Source organism: Choloepus didactylus, chromosome X, assembly GCF_015220235.1.
Source record: "Choloepus didactylus isolate mChoDid1 chromosome X, mChoDid1.pri, whole genome shotgun sequence".
Lineage (NCBI taxonomy): Eukaryota > Metazoa > Chordata > Mammalia > Pilosa > Megalonychidae > Choloepus > Choloepus didactylus.
Window position 1 is genome coordinate 20,131,415 of NC_051334.1, and position 22,426 is coordinate 20,153,840.

At 38.1% G+C, this 22,426-nt stretch overlaps 2 protein-coding genes across 7 annotated transcripts in view; one reads left to right on the forward strand and one right to left on the reverse strand.

The window, feature by feature from the left end:
- The window catches only part of PHEX (phosphate regulating endopeptidase homolog X-linked), a 259,988-nt gene that overhangs the window by 21,080 nt on the left and 216,482 nt on the right, over positions 1–22,426 (forward strand). For 4 of the 6 annotated variants that reach the window (XM_037821359.1, XM_037821363.1, XM_037821364.1 and 1 more), the window contains exons 2-4: positions 1,129–1,353; positions 6,194–6,265; positions 14,706–14,867. In XM_037821359.1, the coding sequence (XP_037677287.1) occupies positions 1,236–1,353; positions 6,194–6,265; positions 14,706–14,867 (352 nt within the window). In that variant the 5' untranslated portion in view covers positions 1,129–1,235. The remainder of the gene's footprint in view (positions 1–1,128; positions 1,354–6,193; positions 6,266–14,705; positions 14,868–22,426) is intronic. The other 2 variants (XM_037821360.1, XM_037821362.1) reach the window with 1 other exon arrangement.
- On the reverse strand, positions 10,960–14,416 carry LOC119523220 (calpain-7-like). The gene is made up of 2 exons (XM_037822015.1): positions 14,346–14,416; positions 10,960–13,749 (listed from the first exon to the last, which is right to left on the reverse strand). The coding sequence occupies exons 1-2, from the start codon at positions 14,414–14,416 to the stop codon at positions 12,033–12,035; spliced, it is 1,788 nt and encodes a 595-aa protein (XP_037677943.1). The 3' UTR covers positions 10,960–12,032.

Here is a 22,426-nt window from a genome sequence, read left to right on the forward strand (position 1 = left end):
CTACAATCTCTAGCAAAACAAAAAGCTGATACATAGTAACTGTGTTGTGAATTAATGCTATCTATATCATTGGGTAATAAAATCTCTATCATTTCAGTAGCATTGGAATATCACTTGCCCTTCCCTATGAAGAAAGCAGATTTTCATAATTTAAATTGCTGCTACCATAATCAAATCAAAGAAATGAAAGACAGTCATTAACCAGTCTTTCCAGTGAAACCAATTGTCTTTGAATCCATCTTAGGGAATCAGCTGAAATGGGATGCTTTATAACCACAAAACCATACTAACCAATGCCTGCTTGAGTGGGATGGAGGACAAAACACATGGATGCACTTTTCAACAAAACATGCACGGGGAAAAAAAGCACTTTTACCCTATCTTTTGTGGTTGCTAATAAGCGCGATTCATACAGTGAACTGTCTCTTGTACAATTCTTAGCACCACAAAGAGGAAGTACTTTTTTTCTTTTTCCTTAAAAAAGTTCCAATCCAAAACATCAGCCTCTGTAGGTTGTCTTAATTGCTACTTTTCGTTACACTTGACTATGACTCTGATTTTTGGCACATGCTATCATACACAAAGTTCCTAAAATAAAATGCTACAGGATATCTCAGGGACTCGAAGACTTTAAAAAGGGACTCACACAGTGAAAGAATACCTTTGAAGAAGGCAATTCAGGCAAGCTGAATGATTATTGCAAAAGAGTTAGTTACGTGATTGATTGAGATCTTTTAGTGGGGTCAGGAGACTGCCTGCCACCTAACTTATCACGGTTTGGGGGGAATTTGAGGGGAATCCAGTTTTGATAAAGACAATTGTTTTTTCCTCCCCAAGTGACTTATACATTTAAATAGCTAAAACATCTGTTCAGCAACATACTAAAGCATGTACACTCGGAGCGCCTGAGAGAAGAGCCTGCCAAGAAGTCGGTTGAGAGGGACTCTGCTGAAGGAGAACACTGAGATAAAGCCACCGCTGTTTGTTTTGTCTAGTCAGGGGGGAAGCCAAGGCAACCAATATTTTGGGTTTTTTTTTTTTTTTTTTTTACTTCATTTGTGAAGAATTACTTGACAAAGGGTGGTGAGGGGAGATTTCCTGACAGGAATCTTTTAAACTGTCCATTAGCAGGAGAGCAAGCGAGCCTTGGATGTCAGTGCCTAACAGTCTCTTGAGGCCAGCCACCAAACCACAAAGAGTGACTTTCTTTAAGTGAGCCGTCGACGTCCCTTCTGATGGAAACAGAGACAGGGGCCAAAGGAGAGACTGGAAAGACGGCCGGCAGAGGCACTCGAATCGCCCTGGTGGTGTTTGTAGCTGGCACCCTGGTGCTGGGCATTGTCCTCCTTCTAGGTAAGTGACAGCGCTGGAGGCCGGGAGAACTGGGCATGTGCGATGAGGTCTTGCTGTGTTTTATTTTAGCAAACCTTGCCATAATGCAGGTGTAAGGCTGCTTGCTTGTGTTAGTAGGTGGTGCATCCTTAGTTTCTATTGAATATGCAAGCGAAAAAGGAGGCTTTTCCCTCGGAGGCTTAATACATAATAAATAAATGCACCCAAGTACCAGGCGTCCACTCCAGAACATGAAGTGGGTATAAAGTGGCTTTGCTAGTGGCTGGAGGATTCTGTTGCACCAGGCGAGAATTTGCATGCATTATTTTTAGCAAAATGAGCATTTATGAATTCCCAGTCAGATTCTTTTTTATTTACCTTGTGAGGAAAGACTTGACTTAGCATTGGGATCAAAACTCATGCTGGGATTTCTTTTACATTTGATCTTTGTTAAAGTTAGCCTGAAGGAATCATGAAATTGAATCCACAAACTACAAATCATTGCTTTAAAGTGTACCTTTAATGGTATTAGTTGATTCCTTTATAATGCAGTGACTCAGCTGGGAAGAAAGTTTAACTCTGCCTCTCTATTAGATTTATAAATGAATATGAAGGAAAACATGTTTTTCTTCTAAGATGTGAAAGGTATTGTGATTAAATTAGTTTAATGACTCTTGGTGAGAATGATGTACCCAGAGACAATATATGATGATAAAAGCTTCTTCCTGTGAAAAAGTATAAACTATCTTGGGAAGGGGAAGTTCTAAAATTTTAGGCATTTTGAACCCATCACTATTACTGTTTTTATTTTTTTCGTATGACCCATAATATTTCATTAACTTGAAAGTTACTTAGGGACGAACGCTATCTCAGGAGATTTTAGGTGCATTTTGCAATGTAACAAGCCTGGAAACATTTCTTGGCATATACAGGATGCAGGCGGCCGTGTTGATTTTGGCAGGCGAAACCCAGTAATTAAATTTTAAAAGAGTTAGGGTTGTGTGGTTGAAAATGCTGCTAAAATGAGCAAACCATCTTTCCATGTTTTCTGTGGCTGAAGATTTAGGAAATTAACTGTATTTATTGCTTTCTGGTAAAGCTAAACCTCCAACTCCTGCAACTGAATTTGTGGCTCAGGAAAACTGTTAGGAGAATGGGGTTTTAGACAAGTGCCCTATCCTGAAATTCAAAACTGGAAGAAAAATTATATGGGCATGCCAAAAGAATACATACCATGTGGGAGTGACTGCAAGGTTAGCCTATTTGTATTTTACAAACACTCCCAAACTGAAAAGTCCAAATGATTACTGTTTATGAAAAATTATGTACTCTTAATGATGCTATCACTGCTTGAAACTTTTTTGGGACTCCACTTTTATGATTATATTCTGAGTCCGTGGTGTATAACTTGAAATATTCTCAACGGCAGCAACTCTCTTCTTTTATGGAAAATCATGTGGAAATAGCTCTAAAATTTTTTTTCTCTCTTCCCAAATTTTTTAGAGCAAAGTAAAATTCTTGAAGTCAGACAATGATTTTATGGGTAAGGAAGCCTGTATAAAATAGGAAAAAAAAATAACTCTCCAGTGGGTCTGATCACCTCGCCCTCATTGCAAACCTCTAAGAGGAGCTTTAATTCTGTTTTAGAATAAGGGTAAACAGAGGCTGTGGCTCCTCTACATCCTGCCTACTCAAAGTAGGTCCGTGGAACAACAACTTCCACATCATCTGGGAGCTTGAGCTCCACCCTAGATCTACTGATTCAGAATCAGCATTTTAACAAGACTTCCAGATGATCTGTTTGTCAATTCAAGTTTGAGAAGCACTGCTGCAGGTAACCACATCCATTTGGATATGTATAAGTTCAGGTATACTTGCTTCAAAATGAACGCACACTCTTGGTAGTTTTTCCTCTAATATCCTGGCATTATTTCAGACCCAAGTCCTTCCACCCTCCCTTCCCCTTCACTGCCTGATCCCCTGGGCTCCCCCAGCCGCCTGCATCCCGCATCTAGCAAAGTCCTTGTCTGAAAAGCTCCAGGGACCTGTCAGGCACTGCTCTTTGGTTAAGGTTCTCTTCTCTTCAAGATTGATTCTGCGGTTTATTTTTCATGCCAAAGGTCAGTCACGTGCCTGGAATTTCTAGCATCCCTCCTCACCTCTTTGTATTTTAGGCTCTGAGATAATCTCTTTTCTAAACCTTAGTCCTTCCGCAGTAAGAGTGATTGCCTTGGCCTTGGGATGGTTTCTGAGAACCTAGAGCACTAGAATTAAAAACATCATAAATATCTATATGCCTCTAACTAGTTTATTTAAAAGTGTCCTTTCTTCCCTTCCTCCTTCCTTGCCCCTTCCCCCCCACAATCTTTCTGTAAAGAGCCAGATACTAAATATTTTCGGCTTTGTGGACCATTTGGTCTTTGTCTCAACTACTCAACTCTGCTATTGTCACTTAATAGCCGCAAGAGGCAATATGTAGACGAAGGGGAGTGGCTGTGTTCCAGTAAAACTTGATTTATGGACATTGCAATTTGAATTTCATGTAATTTTTATGAGTCACGAAATAATCTTCTTTTGACTTTTTTCAACCATTTAAAAATGCAAAAACCATTCTTAGCCCGTGGGGAATACAAAAAAAAAAAAAAGGCAGTGGGTGGACTTGGCCCACGGGCCATAGTTTGTGGACCCCTGCTCTGTGGTCATTCTCATGCTCTCGATCTGTGGATTACTCAGCTGCATTCTGGGGGCATTTCTCCTGAGTATAGAGAAATCTAAAATGAGAAACCAAACTGCTCTTTAATTTTCTTCTAAACCTCTAACCAGTAGAGAGCAACATTTTAATTTTTCATATTAAAATATTTTCTTCATTGTCTCTTTCATTCACTTCAAATCTTCACATTTTCTAGGTTTGTTGATCCTTATTTATTTGCAGGATCTTAAAATGACCCCAGCCCCCTTACCCCCACAGATATAATGATCTTTCTTGAGGATGTGGTCCACATCCCAATTAATTTAAATTAAACCTCACCTTTACTTACCATCAGATAAAGGATATCTGATTTTAGTTCTGCTTCCTTGGTGGTTTTGGGTCAAGATTTATGTTCCGTGAAAGGAATAAGTCTTTAAAGTAACAATTTCATTAGCTTTTTGAATCAAATAAGACTACTGTCAAGAAGGAATTGCCCAGAATCATAAAAATGAAATTATTATTATTTAAAATAAAGTATCTTCTGCCATTATAAAAAATAACACATGCTTGTTAGGGAACATTTGGTAACCATATAAAAGTGGACTGAGGGAAAAAATTCCTCCATGGTTCTGCTAGCCAGTCGTATTGGAATATTCCATCCTAATCTTTATATTGCACACATGTATTTTTATCTGACTTTTTTTTTTTGCTTTTGAAAGAAAAGTCAAAACACACCTTAATGCCAAGATGCATCTTTTCTTAAAGATAGGCCTGAGATGTTCCAAAGGCATTTTCCTGGAATCTATAATGTCACAGGTAAAGAGGCTGTTTGGACGGTGGCTGCAGAGAAAAGAACAAAGGAAAAAGCAGGCTTCCCTTAAAATGTGGGCTAATAAATAAGAAAAGTCACTTGCAAGTGATCTACAGGTATTCCATCTCTAGCAGAATATGAGCACTACCAAGCTTTCTGACCCTGCTTCCCTGCCAAGTATGCCCCAAAAGACCTTGCCCTCATTCACACCCCCACCTCCCACCCCACCATCCATCTACCCGCAGCCACATCTCCAAAGGATTCCTTGTTGCTGCTCACAGAGAACAGCAATAAAGAATTCCCCATGATTTCCTCGGCTACTAAAAATATTTTTGAAACCTAAACTCATATCTGCTAATGCCCAGGCTGCTAGCAAGTGACACATTGCTGGTACCTGGCATTCACAAATAAGGTGCCCTTCTGTACTTCTGCAGACATCCATTTAGATAATGCTGCCAGCCAGATAGGGAAGTAAGCCATTGGTGAGAAGCTACTTCAGTTGCACAGTTTTGTCTGTTCTTTTTGTTTGGGGAGTAGGTGGAGGCTTGGGCACAAAGCTGTACATCTCTGGTCGCTAGGCTGGGCCTGGTGGGGGAAGATTGTGTGGGGGGTATGGGGCAGGCAGATAATTACTCAGTTGCAAGATGACTGAGTTATACAGTGTATATTTTACTCCTCCTCTTTTTTCTTCTTTCTTTCTTTTTTGGCCATATGTGCACGGATGGTTTAGATAAGCTCCAGAACTTTAAATGCCACCCATGTAGTGTTCGTTCTTTTATCCTGGATTTGCTCCAAATTTTTCAATTTTCAACCTTCCCATCTCTAAAGCAGGGATGTAGTTGTAAGCATAGCAAGTGAAATTATGAGACTTAACCCACAGATAATCAGAGATGGAAGAGACTTTAGAAATCATTTAGTCAGGAGTTCTCAAACTTGAGCTGCATCAGCATCCCTTGGAGGGCTTCTTAAAACACAGCCAGCCGGCTGAGTCCCTCCTCCCGCGTTTCTGATTCAGAAGGTCTGGAGTGGGGCTCGAGAATTTGCGTCTCTAACAAACTCCCAGGTGATACAGCAGTTTCAGGGACCACACTCTGAGAAGCACTGGTCTACTCATACTACTTGTATCCACTTGTTTTACACATAAGTGAACTGAGTTTCAGAACAGCCAAGAGTTTTACCAAGGTCCCTTAGCTAGTGACCAGAATGTGATCCTGTGATACTAGGCCAACTGGACTTTGGAATACTACTCAGAAGGATTAACTGATGTCAGATGTCTTGTAGATGTGCCTCATGGTCGTTTACCTGATGGTGGTCTGCTACAAGTCGGTCATTTATTTATTTTGGTCTTTTTTTTTTTTCAGCGAGTCAAGGTTTCTTAAGCCTCCAAACACCACAGGAGGAGTACTGCTTGATGCCACAATGCATTGAAGCTGGTAAGTCACAGTTTTCCATCCTGTGTCAAGTTAAAATTAGGTACCTTGGGGAGTGGAAGAGAAAATAGGTGGTATTTTTAGTATTTTGTTTGTTTAAGGTTTACCAAGTACTAAATGCATTTTTGATGAAAATCTAAGTTTTTCAAGTTTCACCATGTAGGTTTCCTGTTTTCTTTTTCCTTGCAAATAAACAGCTGTGAGTATTCTAGGTGTCATTATAAGGAAATCAGGAAGGGGCTTGGAATGCTGAATGGCCTCTTTTAAGACCTGAAGACAGAGACCATAGGCCTTCCTCGTACCTCAGCTGAGTATAGATTCCTAGTTATTTTAAGCAGTCCTTTCTGTAATTTCGGTTGAATGGGTCTGACCTGTCTGCTTCTAAGCAGGAAGCCTTCATAAATGGATGCTTCCACCAGCATTTGGAATCCTCCACATTACAAGGCAAACTTCTCTTGAGGCCATGTGTCAGCACCAGGGTGAAGATGAGTGTTTGAAGTTGTCTTAGTTTTGCCACAGCATGCCCTGAAGTCAGATTTTAAGACCCAGGTTCCAGGCCCACCCTCCATTGTTTGCAAACAGAGATAGCAGTGTGTTTTCCAGAGGAAAAGTCATAAGACAAGTTAAGCACATGTCCCATTCACTTTCCTCGATTAATGAATTACTTCACCAAATATTTATTGCATGCCAGGCACTGAGTTTTTGGAAATACAGCAGTGGACCAGAACGGCTAGGTAGGGGAAGAAAGACAATCAATAAACACGCGAGGCAATAAATCAACAAGAGAAATACCAGCTAGAGGTGCATGTGATGTAGAAAACTAAAATATAATAATATGATAGCAAGTGACTGGGTAGCTAGACTGGTAAGTCTGAGGAAATGATGTTGAAGGTGACCCTGAATGATGAGGACCTGCTGTGTGAAGACTGAGGAAGGGGCTTCCCAGGTGGAGGGAACAGCTGGTGGCAAAGGTCCCATAGAGGCACTAGCTTGGAGGGCCTGAGAACTCTCTGAAGTCAGTGCTATAACCAGTCCCACTTACAGATGAGGAAATGTAGGCTTCTAGAGGCTAAATAACTTGCCCAGGGTCACAGCCTGAGTTAGTGGCAGAGCTGGGCTTCAGGTCTGCGTCTTGCTCCTGAGTCTGAGCTGTCTGATTCTGTATGGTTACTATTTCTCCATCTTTTCCTTGGTGCCATGGGGCCATGTCTCTGGGGCTGGTGTCTTGCTCTTTTTTCATAATGATGCACACCCACTAGAGTCTACTTACTAGACAACTATTTCAGCTTCTTGAGATCTTCCCTGGAAGGGGGGGAACCTCTTTCCTCTGGAATGATTTGGGAATTCCCCAGCCCTTTCCCCAACCCCAGCTTGAGCAGTTGATGTTGGGTTTTCCCCAGGAGAGAGAGGATGATATTTAGGAGGGTGGGGCACCAGGTGGGAAAAACAGAGGACTGGTTTTAGACTTCACATCATTCTTTGTAAGATTCTACAGATGTGTGAAATTGAAAATTTTGAAGACATAAATTTTCAATTTGAGTTTAGACAACCTATTGTACAGAGAACCACTTTTTTCATGTGTTTTGTTTCTTTATTATGAATCATAATAATGGAAGAATAAAACCTACAGAATGACATTTGATAATGTCACCTCCTGCCAGCTAGTGTGCTTTGCCTTGCTGTCCTGTTTTTAATTCTCACATTGGCGAATGGCTTTCTAATGTTGAAAAACAGATTGATTTTGCTGTTTCTGTAGTAAAAAGCCCACCAAGATACATTCCTCTTTTGTCCCTGGGAGTCTCGGTACACCCATGGTCCGCAGAACAGCCTCTGAGTACACATTGTCGGGAGAACTGTGGCCAAAGGAAGGTCTTAAACAAAAGGCTGGGCGTGCGTGCGTGGGCGGGTGGCGTGACGTGGCACGGCGCGGCGTGTCGTGGCGCCGGGCGGTACGTGGGTGTGTGTAGGGCTGGGCTGGGCGCGTGCCTGTGAATGGGCCTCTAGGGTGGGGAGGCAGCGTGCAGAAAATTCAGAAGGCAAGTGTTTGTATCTCCTTCTGGAACCATACCCGAGATGCCGCTTCTCTGTAACTCTCCTTTCCTCCTCTTCTCTATTTTCTCCTATCCCAATCCCTATTTCAAAATAAGAGCTGGAGAAAGACTACAAAGAAACAAAGAAAGGCCAGGCTAAGGATAGCGGATAAGGGCAGATCGGCAGTCTTAGGTTTGAAGCATGATTTGGCCACTTGGAAGCCACAGGATCCTGGGCTAATTACATAATCATCCTAAACTTCAGTCTCCTCTGCTGTAAAATGGGAAGAACAGTTTTTACTTCTTATATTAATTATGAGAATAAAATGAAATAATGGTGGTATCATAAAATTATGGTGGTATCATAAAATTATAAAATGGTATCATAAAATTATGATATAATATTATTTATGTGTATATTATTTTCCCAGAATTTTGAAAAATGATGAGTTCCAAAATATATTTGTAGGAGTTGCCAGGTTTAGCTAAATAAATGCATACATAAATACAGAATGCTCAGTTAAATTTGAATTGCAGATATACAACAGCTAATTTTGTGTGTGTATAGGTATGTCCCATGCAATAGTTGGTACATACTTAAGCAAAAGTATTCATTGTTTATCTGAGATTCAAATTTAACTGGATGTCCTGTATTTCATCTGGCAATCCTGTTTATATGGCATTGTGCCTCACACTGTTCTAAGCACTTTACACATATTTACTCATTTATTTCTCATGACTATGCTATGGGGTACTATTATCCCCATTTTACAGATGAGGAAACTAAGGCCCAGAAAGGTTCAGTAACCTGCCTAAGGTTACGTAGCTATTGCTTGGTGTTGCTGGTATTCAAATCCAGGTGATTTATCTCCAGAGTCTGAAGAGGGCTTAGCATAGTTCCTGGCATAGAGAAACCTCTCAATGTTAGTGATATTATTATTATTATTATCCTCTCCCTTAAGCTCTGTTTAAACCTAAAAACTTAGGCTGGTATATGGAGGGATGCGTCTACCTCTGCCACTTAAACAATAGCTGGAGACTGTGTAATAATTTACCTTCTATATAAGCAGTGGCTTGAGAGAGTCCGCAGCCTTGCCTTTCACAGGTTTCCTTCATCTTCATATTTCTTTTATTAAAACAAGGCTCTCTGGGTTTTCTCCATGGAGCTGAGTAGGGGGAAAGGAAATTTGGTGGCTTGATAACTCTAGTCCCTTGCAATTTAAAGTTACAGTTCTGCAGAAAGTGCAGCCCTGTGCCCAGCTGTGAATCGTGAGTGATGAATTGGGAGGCTGAAGCTAGAGTTTTCTCTCAGCAGGCTTGTTTCCAAATTCAGAGGGAGTGATGTATTCCCCCACTTTGTATCAGGGCCGAAGTCAGAGCTGATCTTGCACTTTTTCTGGGTACCTGCAAGAATACTGAGGAGGGGAAGAGGACACATTGGAGGGTTGGGGGCAGGGGGAGGTTTGGGAAGGAGGCCAGAAGGCAGTGCACTCATGTGAATAAAAATGAGCCTGGGGGCTCCCCTGTGTGACTGTAAATATTGTGTAGGACTGAAACTTGTATGATCTGTGTCCCTGAGTTGTCAACATAGTAAATTCATTCTGTAGCTGCACAGCCAAAGTAACTATTAAGACAAAGCAGAAAGATTTTGTATGTCCTAGCACATTTCTACATTAAATATTAATGATAAAATAGTAGCAGTAAGTAAAAATATAGAGACAACTAATTAGTTGTATTCTGCAAAACTGAAAGATTAAGCTAATTTGAAATTTATCTAAAGCACTGTTTTTGCTTTGATTTGGGGGACAGTGGTTTGAAATGGTGGGGATTTGGAGGTCTTATAGAAATTAGTACATTTGTATAATTATTTGTTTCACCCAGGACAAAAAGCTGTTGGAAATTTTAATAGAAAGTCTAGGCTAGAGAGATATCTAACCTTATTTTCCAACTTGAAGGAACCACATGTGTAACCAAACTGTAAGATGCATATCCAAATTCTTGCAGATTGTATTTTTCTTGCAGCTCATTCATATTTAGCTGAAAACTCAGTGGGTTTTCATTACTTCAAACAGAAATGAATTTTGGCATTAATTAAAGTATGAAAATTGCTCAGAGTGTCATCTTTCCAATGTCATTAAAATATTGGCTGCTTTTTAAATCAGTTGGTATATATCTTCATGCTAGAGTAGTAGCCAGCAATTGTATGACAGTTGGTAGAGAGAGTTCAATATTAGGAATTTTGAAACCTTCTCATTTTGTAATGAAAGATTTTTTTAAAAGCTTATGGATACATATTTAAGTACACATAAATTTTCTACCTATGGACTATGTTCCACATCTAGTTGTGTGTGGGCTTATGGAAGATGTGAAAACAGTAGACCGGTCTATTGTATCTTTCTGTTAACTTATAAAAATGCTCAGTTCTGCCCCTAGACCTGGACAAGAGGGCCCCACTTTGACCCACCTCTGGCCATGCCTCTCCCACAGTCAAGGTGTCTAAGCTGGCAGTCCTTATATTCTACACCCCAGAATTTTCTGCCAGGTGGCCTCAAGCCTCCTTCCAGAGCTTGTGTGGCTGTCTTCCAGGGGCTCATTTCTTTGAAGGATGTATTGAATGTCAAGGACCTAAAGAATTCCATGTCTTTACCTTTTTTTTTTTTTTTCCCATAAGTATAAACATTTTATTTCAATTAAAGGTAGTATGAAATACAAAATAAGTTTTAATAATTATAAAGTAGAGACAATCCCAACTTATTAATTTTCAGAGCTTTAAAATCTTGAGTATGATTCTGATGTATTTTTATGTAAACTGGGAACTTACACGATACTGTTTTCTTGGCAATTCAATTCACTTTTTCTGAATGCTATATAACCTAATCATATAATAAATTCTTGATTGTATTTTTTTCAGTGTTATCATAAAGAGCACTGAACTATATAGAGCAATTTTAAAAAGACTATAAAAACTGGCTGTAATGTCTCAGGAAATTATTACTTTCAATCAACCTGATAAAACAAAAATTGCACTGGTGTACATACCTCAGTCCTCCTTACGTGATTCAATGAGAGAGATGCATTGGTAACTGCAACAACCCATTCTTAAGCATGAGCATCTTCGTGCTATGTTAATGAGTACTTCTTAAAGCTTTATTCTTTTGTAACACTTGGGCAACAAATATTTCAAAATCATCAATGCAGAGTTAAAATCTGATTATGGGACATGATTCATTTGGTAATTAGTTGCCCAAGATGTATAGTGGAATCACAACACAAGCAGATTTAACTCACAACATGCTCTGAAAAAAAGAAAAATAATGTAACATTTCAGGACATTATACCAGCTCTCACCATTCCACTCAATGAGTCTGTGCCCCTCATTTTCCGCAGCTGGTCTCAGTTCCCTTGTCCTCTTAGCAAAGGCATCTCAAAATGCAGACTGAGTGTAAGTCTAATAATTTAATGATACCTACTTTTTTATACAACGTGGGCCCTAAAAGTAAGCCAATTCTATATATACTTAAAACCAGGCAAACTTTACTTCCGGGTGATTCAGGGTACTTCTGACTATATACAATTCTCACCAAATACCTTGACTTGAGTACAAGATTCCACTATGACATGGTTTTGGAGAATTTAATTAAGTTCTGATTGTTGTGTGTAGTATTCCACAGATCTGTGTTCTCATTTGAAGAGTTGATATTTGGTAAGTATAAAATCCAGTAATTGCTGAAATTTCTTCATCACTGAAGTTGTGTTGTCTTGATGGGTATTATACTATTAAAGTCCAGGAAAAAGGGTCCCTCTTGTTTAGGCAAAAAAGTACTGGGGATGATATTGTAGATCCCAGCAGGTATGTTTTCTAATTCCAGGTAGCAAAACCCACACCTATAGTCGCCACTAGATTTCCTCTGAAAGCCATGGGAACCAGGATCTCCCACCACAGAAACTGTTACAACCTCAAATCCAACACTATATTGCCTTGGTCCTCTTAGCTCAATAAGTAATGGCCCAGTCTTTTCTATATGGAATTGGTAGATGGGGTTATTTTTGTGTGTCTCTTGGAAATTTCCACATCCTCCAGCACTCTGACCACTCCACTTTCCATTAATCCGTTTTGATAAGGTGTATGGTGAAGGAATCTTCGAAAAAGTAAAACTGCATGCTGAATATACCCGAACTGTGTAATGGATTGTGTTCTGTTTTTCATACTGAGAAACCACTAATGTAAAGGTATGGGTCCCAGGTGTGGTCAGCTTTATCTTAGTCAAATAATGAGGGCTGTTAATTCGAATTCCATCAATATATGGAGGTGGGTCAGCTGGGCAATAAACTTTTTTCCCATCAGTCTTGTACACAACCATTGTGATAAATTCCCGATTGTTTGCAAAATCATCCTTGTCTGTTATGTGTCTACTAAGCAAAATCCACACTGCAGCGCCCCCTTGTGGACACTGGACCTCCAGTTTGTACTGGGGGTTGTTGGCCAGGCTATAGGCATCTTTCACAGGTCCTTGCTTAGCATCCCAAGTACTGTGAATACATGTCGATTCTTTAAAAAGACTTGGATTCCAACTCAAATAAATCACATCATAATACTGGCATAGATCATCCCATGAAATCCAAAATATTCCATTGTCTATTTTCTGAGCTGTTCGGGGATCAAAGTTTAAGTATTTTTGCAACTCTGGAGTCCAGTTTTTTACATCATTTTCACTATATCTTCCTTTCCAACGTAAATGACTCCAAGGATTTTTCAATTGTATAAATCGCAGCCCCTTGAACTCTCTAATATCCAAAACAGCATATGCGTGAGTGGGAACCAGACCCCACTTTTCTCCTTCAGCTTCAGTCATCATTCCAGTCGATGCAGTGATAAGGACATCCCCTTTGTGAAATCTTTGGTAAAGCATTCTGAAAGAATTATCCTTACTGAAAGTTTGGCTATCTGAATGCATAGCAATCCTTTCTGGTATCCACCCAGTCAGTGCATGAAGATCAATATTTGAATTGGATCCTGGAAAATCATATCCTCCCATGACTTTCATGTATGCTTTTTCTATGAGAGAAACCCACAATTCACTTTTGTTGTTGGAATAAGAACACAGCAATTCTCCCTTATGATCAACAGGTAATTGGTCATCAATTATCACCTTTCTTGGAACACCATTGAGGTGAAGTTTTACCATATACTTTCCACACGGATTGTATTCTGGTTCACCATCCTTATTCTGAGGGCAAATTATGCTGGTTATCAACTTCTTATTAAATCGTCTCTCGTAAGCTGCACTGATAGCCAATGACGCCACAAAGGAACAATCTGATACTATTGTCTGTTTAATGCTAAAACTGGACACAGTGTAAATCATTGTAGGATTGTTGGTGAGGTCTTCTGGTCGTACCCATTTGGAAAACGTAGCTTTTTGTTTAGGTGACAATGGTAGCTTCCCCCATCTATCACTGGGAGAGCTGGAGGGTCGCCTTGACTGGGTCTGAAGGGGACTATCTGTTTCTTTTTTGGCTCAGTGGAGAAAGCCCCGGTCATTTTCAGTTTCCAGGGCTGTCCATGTCTTTACCTTTTTACCTTCCAGGTCTTTAAGAAGGTACGTTGTAAATATACCTTTTAAATATTTAGATAAATGACGTGTGGGCCTGTTTCGGTTAGCCTTTGCTGTGAAATAAACCACCCCAAACCTTAGAGGCCTGAAAAAAGGGTTATTTAATATATCTCATGATTCTGTGGGTTGGGTGGGTGGTTCCTCTGTTGATTTTGCCTGGGTTCATTCATGCAGCTGTTTTCAGCTGGTGGGTGGCCATGATGGCCTCAGTCACATATCTGGCAATTGGTGCTGGCTTGGTTCTCCTCCATGTGGCCTCTCATGCTCCAGTAGGCTTCTTTAAAGGGCAATCTCAGTGCTCCATTCTGAGGGAGTTAAAATGGAAGGTGTCTTAAGAGCTAGGCTTTGAAACTCACAAATAATCAGTTCTGCCACATTCTGTTGGTCAAAGCAAGTCACAAGGCCAGCCCAGTTTCAGGCAGGGGAAGTAGCTCCTACTGCTTGATGGGAGGAGTAGCAAAGTCCCTTTGCAAAAAGGCAAGTGGGATGGAAGGAATAGTTGCTCTCATCTTTGCAAACAATCCACCACAGACTCCATTTGTATCCTTGTCCCATTTCCCACAGATGCTAGGGGCAGTCCTGCAGAAACCAGTCACAGAAATACCACCAAACTTTTACCCACTTACTCTGATTGCACTAATTTAATATATAAAGTTGATTCAGAAAGTCATTTGAGGGGAAATATAAAAGGCAAGGCTTGGAAATTGGTTGACATAAAATAGCTGTTTAATTTGGAAAGAATAGTGCATAACACATTCAGTGATTGTTATTAATCTTATGGTTTTTCTTTTTAAATAGCTGCTGACATCTTGAAAAAAGTAAATCTGTCTGTGGATCCTTGTGATAATTTCTTCCAGTTTGCATGTGATGGCTGGATACACAAAAATCCAATTCCTGAAGATATGCCAAGCTATGGGGTTTATCCTTGGCTGAGACATAATGTGGACCTCAAGTTGAAGGGTAAGTCTTTTCTGGGGTTTGGTAATGCACTCTACAGAGAGCTATATTTGAGAAGAAAAAAATAGTTTGGGGTTTGAAGCATGACTGCTCACCTTCTAACTATAGTAAATTAATTTCCAAGAATTTTTTGAATGGAAGATTTAAAGGAAAGTTTGTGGAATTCCAGCCTCCCAGTTCTCAGTGCAATCCTAGCAGGTTGTTATGTTCATGTGTGATAATAGTAAATTCTAGTGCTGAATGAAGGGTAAACAGCTTGCATTTAATTGAGTTTGGGAGCAAAGAAATAATTAATGAAATTATGTTATATCAGTATACTTAGTTGTGTTCGGAGTAAACTTCATCTCTCGCTCATTGTGTCCTGGATTTTCATGGCTTACAAAATATCCTTAACACCTCATTGTCTTTTGACATCATATTTGAGAACTCTGGATGACCTCGTGTTTGTCATATTGTTCCTGTTACTTTCCAAGTTGCCTCAGGAAGACTCTTTTTCCTCATGACCTCTCTACCAATGGCCAGCTCATATACACATACTCACATGTATGCATATACACACGCCACACACACACACACCTCCCCCCAAAGTTGGAAATGTCTGTTACTAGAGAATCTTCTGTTTGTGTTGGATCTAATTTTTATGTCAAGTTGTTGAAGAAAGCCAATTTGGGAGAGGGAAGCAGGGAGATTTCAAGGCCAGGCAAGATAATTGTTTTGAAAAGGCAAAAATAGCTTTTTCTTTTTTTCTCTTCTTGCCAACTGTAAGTTATGCCATGTAACTTCTACTCAGTAACACCTACAAAGGATTTCTGAAAAGTTATAAGAATTATCTTTTTCCTTTATTCTCCAGCCCCATTTTCCCAGTTTTTTTAAGTATGTGAAAATTAAATTTGTATCAATTTAAATATATTTTATAACATGTGTAACTATTGACAAAATAGTTAATTAGATACCTATTGTCAATTGTAAGGAAAATATAAACATATGGAATAAATCACATGGACTTATATTTTCTACTAGGAGACCCAAATTTAGTCAGTCTTGTAAATTACCAATGAGAATTCTCAAGAATGTAAGTTTCCCCCTAATCCAACAGGGGAGATCCCCAGCACTGTAGAACCATAAATAAGACCTTGAAGAATGAATTTACTAATACTTATTTCCCTGTAGGATATTAACTTATATTGGTCCTTCGTCTACTATTCTTGTCCATTTCCTGTTTGGCTGCTTTTCTTCCTAGATAGACGGACAGATGTTTACACACACACACACACACACACACACACACACACACACACACGCCCGCCCGCAAAAATATCACTGAAGGAAAACAAAAAGACAAGGATTCCAGATAGATGCTCTCTCCTTTTATATTAGTTATAGTCAGACTATTTCTATCGTCAGGGTATGAAGGTGTTAGAATAATTTAAAGGACTTTCTGGGGATATCTTAATGTAATAATTATTGATGTGCTTTGTTTGAGGAGGATACTGTATATAGGTTCCTTCAAAGTTCATAGAAATGAGAGTCAATTGTTTAGAGCAGCACAGGGTTTTTTGTTGTTGTTGGTTTGCTCCCTTTTAAAAATGAAAAAATTTATTTCCAAGTTCAATTGGGAATATAAAAAAAGAGCAATACAAACATGTAAAAAGTAGAAAGGCACCCATAAATCCACCCCTAGAAATAACTGCTAATAAAGCAATTGGGTATATATCATTACATATTTTTTTCCATGTATTGGGTCCATATGCATACCCATATATTTAAAAAATTAGCTGATATTATGCACCCTATTCTGTAACCTGCTTTTAAAAAATTGCACATTCCTTGTAGACAAGTTTTATGTTGGTAGATCTCTTTTCTTATTATAAATAACATTGCAATAAATAATATCTTTTTGTATACATCTTTATGCACTTATCTAAAGTGTCTTTAGCATAAATTCACGGGAATGGAATTGTTGGGTTGAAAGAATACTCACAATTTAATTTTTGATGCATATAGTCAAATTGCCCTTTAGAAAGGTGACTTCTAGGTTTTCATATATTCTCTTGTCCTTTTAAATAACTTTTCGCCATAAATTTTTTTTTTGTAAAAAGTTGGGGTAGCAAACTTTGGTTCGTGGGCCAAATCCAGACTCCTGCCTATTTTTTTTTAAATTCAATTTTATTGAGATATATTCACATACCATGCAGTGATACAAAGCGTACATTCAGTTGTTCACAGTACCATTATATAGTTGTGCGTTCATCACCAAAATTAATTTTTGAACATTTTCATTGCCACACATACAAAAATAATAAGAATAAAAATTAAAGTGAAAAAGAACAATTAAAGTAAAAAAGAACACTGGGTGCCTTTTTTTTTTTTTTTTTTTGCCCCCATTTTTCTACTCATCCATCCATACACTGGACAAAGGGGAGTGTGGCCCGTATGGCTTTCCCAATCACATTGTCACCCTTCATAAGCTACATTTTTATACAATTGTCTTCAAGATTCAAACTCCTGCCTATTTTTATAAATACATTTTCGTTGGAACATGTCCCCATCCATTCATTTATGCATCATCTATTGCTGCTTTGCACTACAGTGGAGACCTTCTAGCCCATAAAGACTGAAATATTTACTATCTGGCCCTTAATGGAAAAAGTTTTCCAATCCCTGATATATTTACATTGGATCTGAATATAATTGTCTTATTAGTTAATAGCTTTTTGGTGGCTTCTTTTGGATTTTTTTGATAATTAATCATAAAATTAGGAAATAATTATAATTTTGCCTCTTCCTTTCCTTTTTCTTGTCTTACTCTATTGGCTGGGGCCTCCAGAACAGTGCTGAGTAATAGTGATGATAGTGGGTGTAATATTCTTATTCCTAGCTTGGGTGGGAATACTTACAGTGTTCCCCCTGTAATATATTTTCTCTTCGTTTCTGATATTTTTTTGTGTGTGTTCTGTTATTTCTAGTTTGCAAACAGGTGTTACTCAAGAAAAGGTCCTTTTCACCATCTATTAAGTGTATCAGATGGAATCTCTCTTTTAATTTCTCTAGATTTCCTCATGCTGAACTAACCTTATAATATTGAAATCTATCCTACCTACAAATGGTTCATTTTCTTTTAAGACATTGCTAGGATTGAATAAGCTAATATATTGTTTCCTACTTTTGCATCTGTAGTTATGATTGCTATTGGTCCATGGATTTTTGTGTGCTAGGTTTGTCAATTTCTGTTACCAGGATTGTGCTGGTCTTGTGAAACAAAGTGGGAGGCTTCCCAATTATTTCTCTGCTCTGGGAAAGAAACAACTAAATAAATCCTGAGTCATTCTGTGACAAGCACTGTAAAGGAGGAATTCACAAAGTGATCATAGGGCTCTTGCTTCAAGTGTCAAGGAGAGCAAATGGAGGAGTAGGTTCTCTTTTTAAATTAGTATCACCTTGTACCAGACTTATGTGTTTGACATATAGAATTTCAACTTTTTATTTTGAGATAATTTCAAACGTATAGACAAGTTGAAAGAATAGCGCAAGCAACTCCCACGTACCTTTAACCCAGATTCTCCAATTAACATTTTGCTACATTTGCTTTACATTGTTATCCTCTTATTCTCTATCTATAAATGGTTAGATATTTTTCATTCTCTGTCTATATCTATAAATATAAAGGTATATCTAATGAGAAAATAATATAATATCTGTAAATGTATAGATAGATATAGGCAGATTTTTTTCTTGAACTTCTTGCAAGTATGTTGCAGTATATAGACTATTTTTTTAAAATTCAGTTTTATTGAGATATATTCACAAACCATACAGTCATCCACAGTGTATAATCACTTGTTCACAGTACCATCAAACAGTTGTGTATTCATCACCACAGTCAATTTCTAAACATTTTCATTGCTCTAAAAAAAGATAAAAATAAAAATAAAAGTGTAAAAGAACACCCAAAACATTCCATCTCTCCATCCTATCTTAGTTTTCATTTAACTTTTGTCCGCATTTTTCTACTCATCTGTCCATACACTGGATAAAGGGAGTGTGAGCCTCAAGGTTTTCACAATCACAAAGTCACACCATATAAGCTACACAGTTATACAATCGTCTTCAAGAATCAAGGCTACTGGGTTGCAGGTCTACAGCTTCAGATATTTCCTTCTAGCTATTCCAATACACTAAAGACTAAAAAGGGCTGTCTACATAGCGCATAAGAATACCCTCCAGACTGACCTCTCGACTCCATTTGAAGTCTCTCAGCCACTGAAACTTTATTTTGTTTCATTTCGCATCCCCCTTTTGGTCCAGAAGATTTTCTCAATCCCACAATGCTGGGTCCAGGCTTGTCCCTGGGAGTCATGTCCTGCATTGCCAGGGAGATTTACACTCCTGGGAGTCATATCACACATAGCAGGGAGGGCAGTGGGTTTACCTGCCAAGTGGGCTTAGAGAGAGAGGGCCACATCTAAGCAACAAAAGAGGTTCTCTGGGGGTGACTCTTAGGCACAATTATAAGTAGGCTTAGCCTCTCCTTTGCAGTAACAAGCTTCATAAGGGCAAGCCCCAAGATTGAGGGTTTGGCCTACCATATTGGTAGTCCTTAATGCTTGCAAGAACATCAGTAATTCCCCGGGTGGGGAAGTTTAATATTTCCGCATTTTCCCCCAGTTCCTCAGGGGGCCCTGCAAATACATTTTTATTCTCTGCCCAAATTACTTTGGGATGTATCAAGATTTCACACTAACCTGTACAAACCTACCAGATCTCACTTCCTATTCAAAGTTCCGTGTAATTATGGTGTTTGAGTAAACTGACCGTACAAGTTAAATTATTTAGTGTGCTACAGAAAATATAGATGTTGCACCAAATAAACATCTCTTCCCTTGGTCTTACATAAAAGTTGAAGTTTTATAATACAGTCGATGTCGTCCTTTACCCTTTGGCCTGATTTGCCTTAGTCCTAACTAGATCCGCTTCATTCATACCTCTAAATGAAGTCTGAATTCTTTTTCAGCTTTATTTTAACAGTTGCTGTATGAGGTAATACTGACATTCATAGCTGCTGAATTCTAGCTCTGAATCTCAGGTGTCACACAGATACCCAAAGTTCCAGAGACTGACCAGGTTATACCCAAAGAGCTCAGCATCTCAGAATTTAGAAATAACCATTACAACTCAGGAATTAGATGTGTAGATGGATTCTTAAAATGTATAGATAGAGCTTTCCAAATATCAGATGTGCTGACAATCTTCTTTATTTCTTTTTTTTAAACATTAGGTCTTTAAATTCTATCCAACTGTCTCGCTATATATTCTATATCTATCCATCTACCTACCCATCCATCCAACTCTCCATCTGTTTTTCATTCCATCCCGGTAATACAAGCTCATTGTTGACCAAAAATAAATGAACAACTAGAAGAAACTTATTCATATCCCACCACCCAGAAATGACAACTTTTAAAATACAAATATTCATATAAAATTATATATATATTTCAGAAAGGATCATATAATATATTCTATTTTATAATCTCTATATCATTATTTGCCTTGACTGCTTTGTATGGATATATTATAATTTATTTAATCAATTCCTTTGTGGCTACCTAGGTTATTTCCAGTTTTTTCCCTATTGCAAGCCACTCAGAGCACGTATTTTGAAGTCGTAAGAGCTGGATTTGAATCCTGGCTCTCTTTCACTTACCCTCTGTGTCACCTTGGGCCAATTACTGATCTCACATAGCTCAGTTTTCTTATCTTTAAAATGAAGATAAGAATACCCATCTCATAGATTTTAAAAAAAGTTTTAAACCTTTTATTGTAGCAACAAATATACCACTCAAAAATGTCCATTTTAACTGCATTCAAGTATATAATTCAGTAGTATTAATTTGATTCACAATATTATGCTATCATCACTGATATCCATTACCGCTGCTTTTTCATCACCTCAAACAGAAACTCTTCACTCATTAAGTTATAATTCCCCTTCCCACACTCTTTGCCCAGAGCCCTGGTAACCTATAAACTACTATTGGTCTCTATGAAATTTGCTTCTTCTAGGTATTTCATATAAGTGAGATCATACAATATTTGTCTTGTGTCAGGCTTATTTCACTCAACATGATGTCTTCACAGTTCACCCATGTTATACATACATCAGTATTTCATTCTTTTTTATGGCTGAATAATATTCCATCAAGTGTATATATGCCATTCTGTTTGTTTCTCCATTCATCTGTTGATGGACTCTTGGGTGGCTTCTACTTTTTGGCTACTGTGAATAATGCTGCTGTAAGCATTAGGGTATAATATCTGTTTGAGTCCCTGTTTTCATTTCTTTTGGGTGTATACCAAGCTCTCATAGGATTTTTGTGAGGACTAAGGGAGATGATCTGTATGAATTCCCAATTCAGTTCCTGGCATATGGCAGGTCTTCAGTAAATATTTGTCCTTTGCTCCTCCATTTCGGCTCTGTGGTTCTAAGGTTCATGACGTAATGTCTGTCAAATGCTTTAAGTTTTATTTTGGTCTTATCCTTTGTAAATATCATGTGCTTTTTTTTTTTTTAAATTCAGTTTTATTGAAATATATTCACAAACCATACAGTCATCCATGGTATACAATCAACTGTTCACAGTATGATCATATAGTTATGCGTTCATCACCACAATCTATTTTTGAACATTTTCCTTACATCAGAAAGAATCAGAATAAGAATAAAAAATAAAAGTGAAAAGAGAATACCCAAACCATCCCCCCATCCCCACCCTATTTGTCATTTAGTTTTTACTCCCATTTTTCTACTGATTTTTTTTCAATTTTTTAACTTTGTTTATCAAAAAATTAAAAACAAACAGGCAAACAACAACCAAAAAAACCCCACAACATTTCAAACAAAGCAATGGATTAAGGAAAACAAATAACCTAAAATAACTACTTTGCTTCCAATATGTTCCTACCATACCCCAAGAAATTAATAAACCATGTCCAAACAGAGGAGTAAGAAAAACAAATAATCTAAAATAACTACATTGCTTCCAACATGTTCCTTCCATACCCCAAGAAAATTAACAACCCCTAAGAAAACAATGGAATAAGAGAAAAAAAAAACCTAAAATAACTCTATTGCTTCCAACTTGATCTTACTATATCCAAGAAAGTTTACAAACCATAATCATTCCTGAGCATTCCCATAACATTGAGATTACCCTCCATAGTTTATCTGTTCTTATTAGATTATCATTCCCCCTCCACTAATTGGTATCTCTAGGTCCCCTACATTCTACAGTATAAAACATTGTACATTTTTCACAGAATTCACATTAGTGGTAACATACAATATCTCTCTTTTTGTGCCTGGCTTATTTTGCTCAGCATTATGTCTTTTTTTTTTTTTAATCTTCATTTTATTGAGATATATTCATATACCATGCAGTCATACAAAACAAATCGTACTTTCGATTGTTCACAGTACCATTACATAGTTGTACATTCATCACCCAAATCAATCCCTGACACCTTCATTAGCACACACACAAGAATAACAAGAATAATAATTA

Bases quoted from the DNA above. Each gene is read 5' to 3' on its own strand.
- LOC119523220 (XM_037822015.1), bottom strand. From the start codon at position 14,416: ATGAGAGCAACTATTCCTTCCATCCCACTTGCCTTTTTGCAAAGGGAC. The intron at 13,750-14,345 runs GTAGGAGCTACT...CAGCTCTCCCAG, and splicing joins GCTACTCCTCCCATCAAGCA to TGATAGATGGGGGAAGCTAC.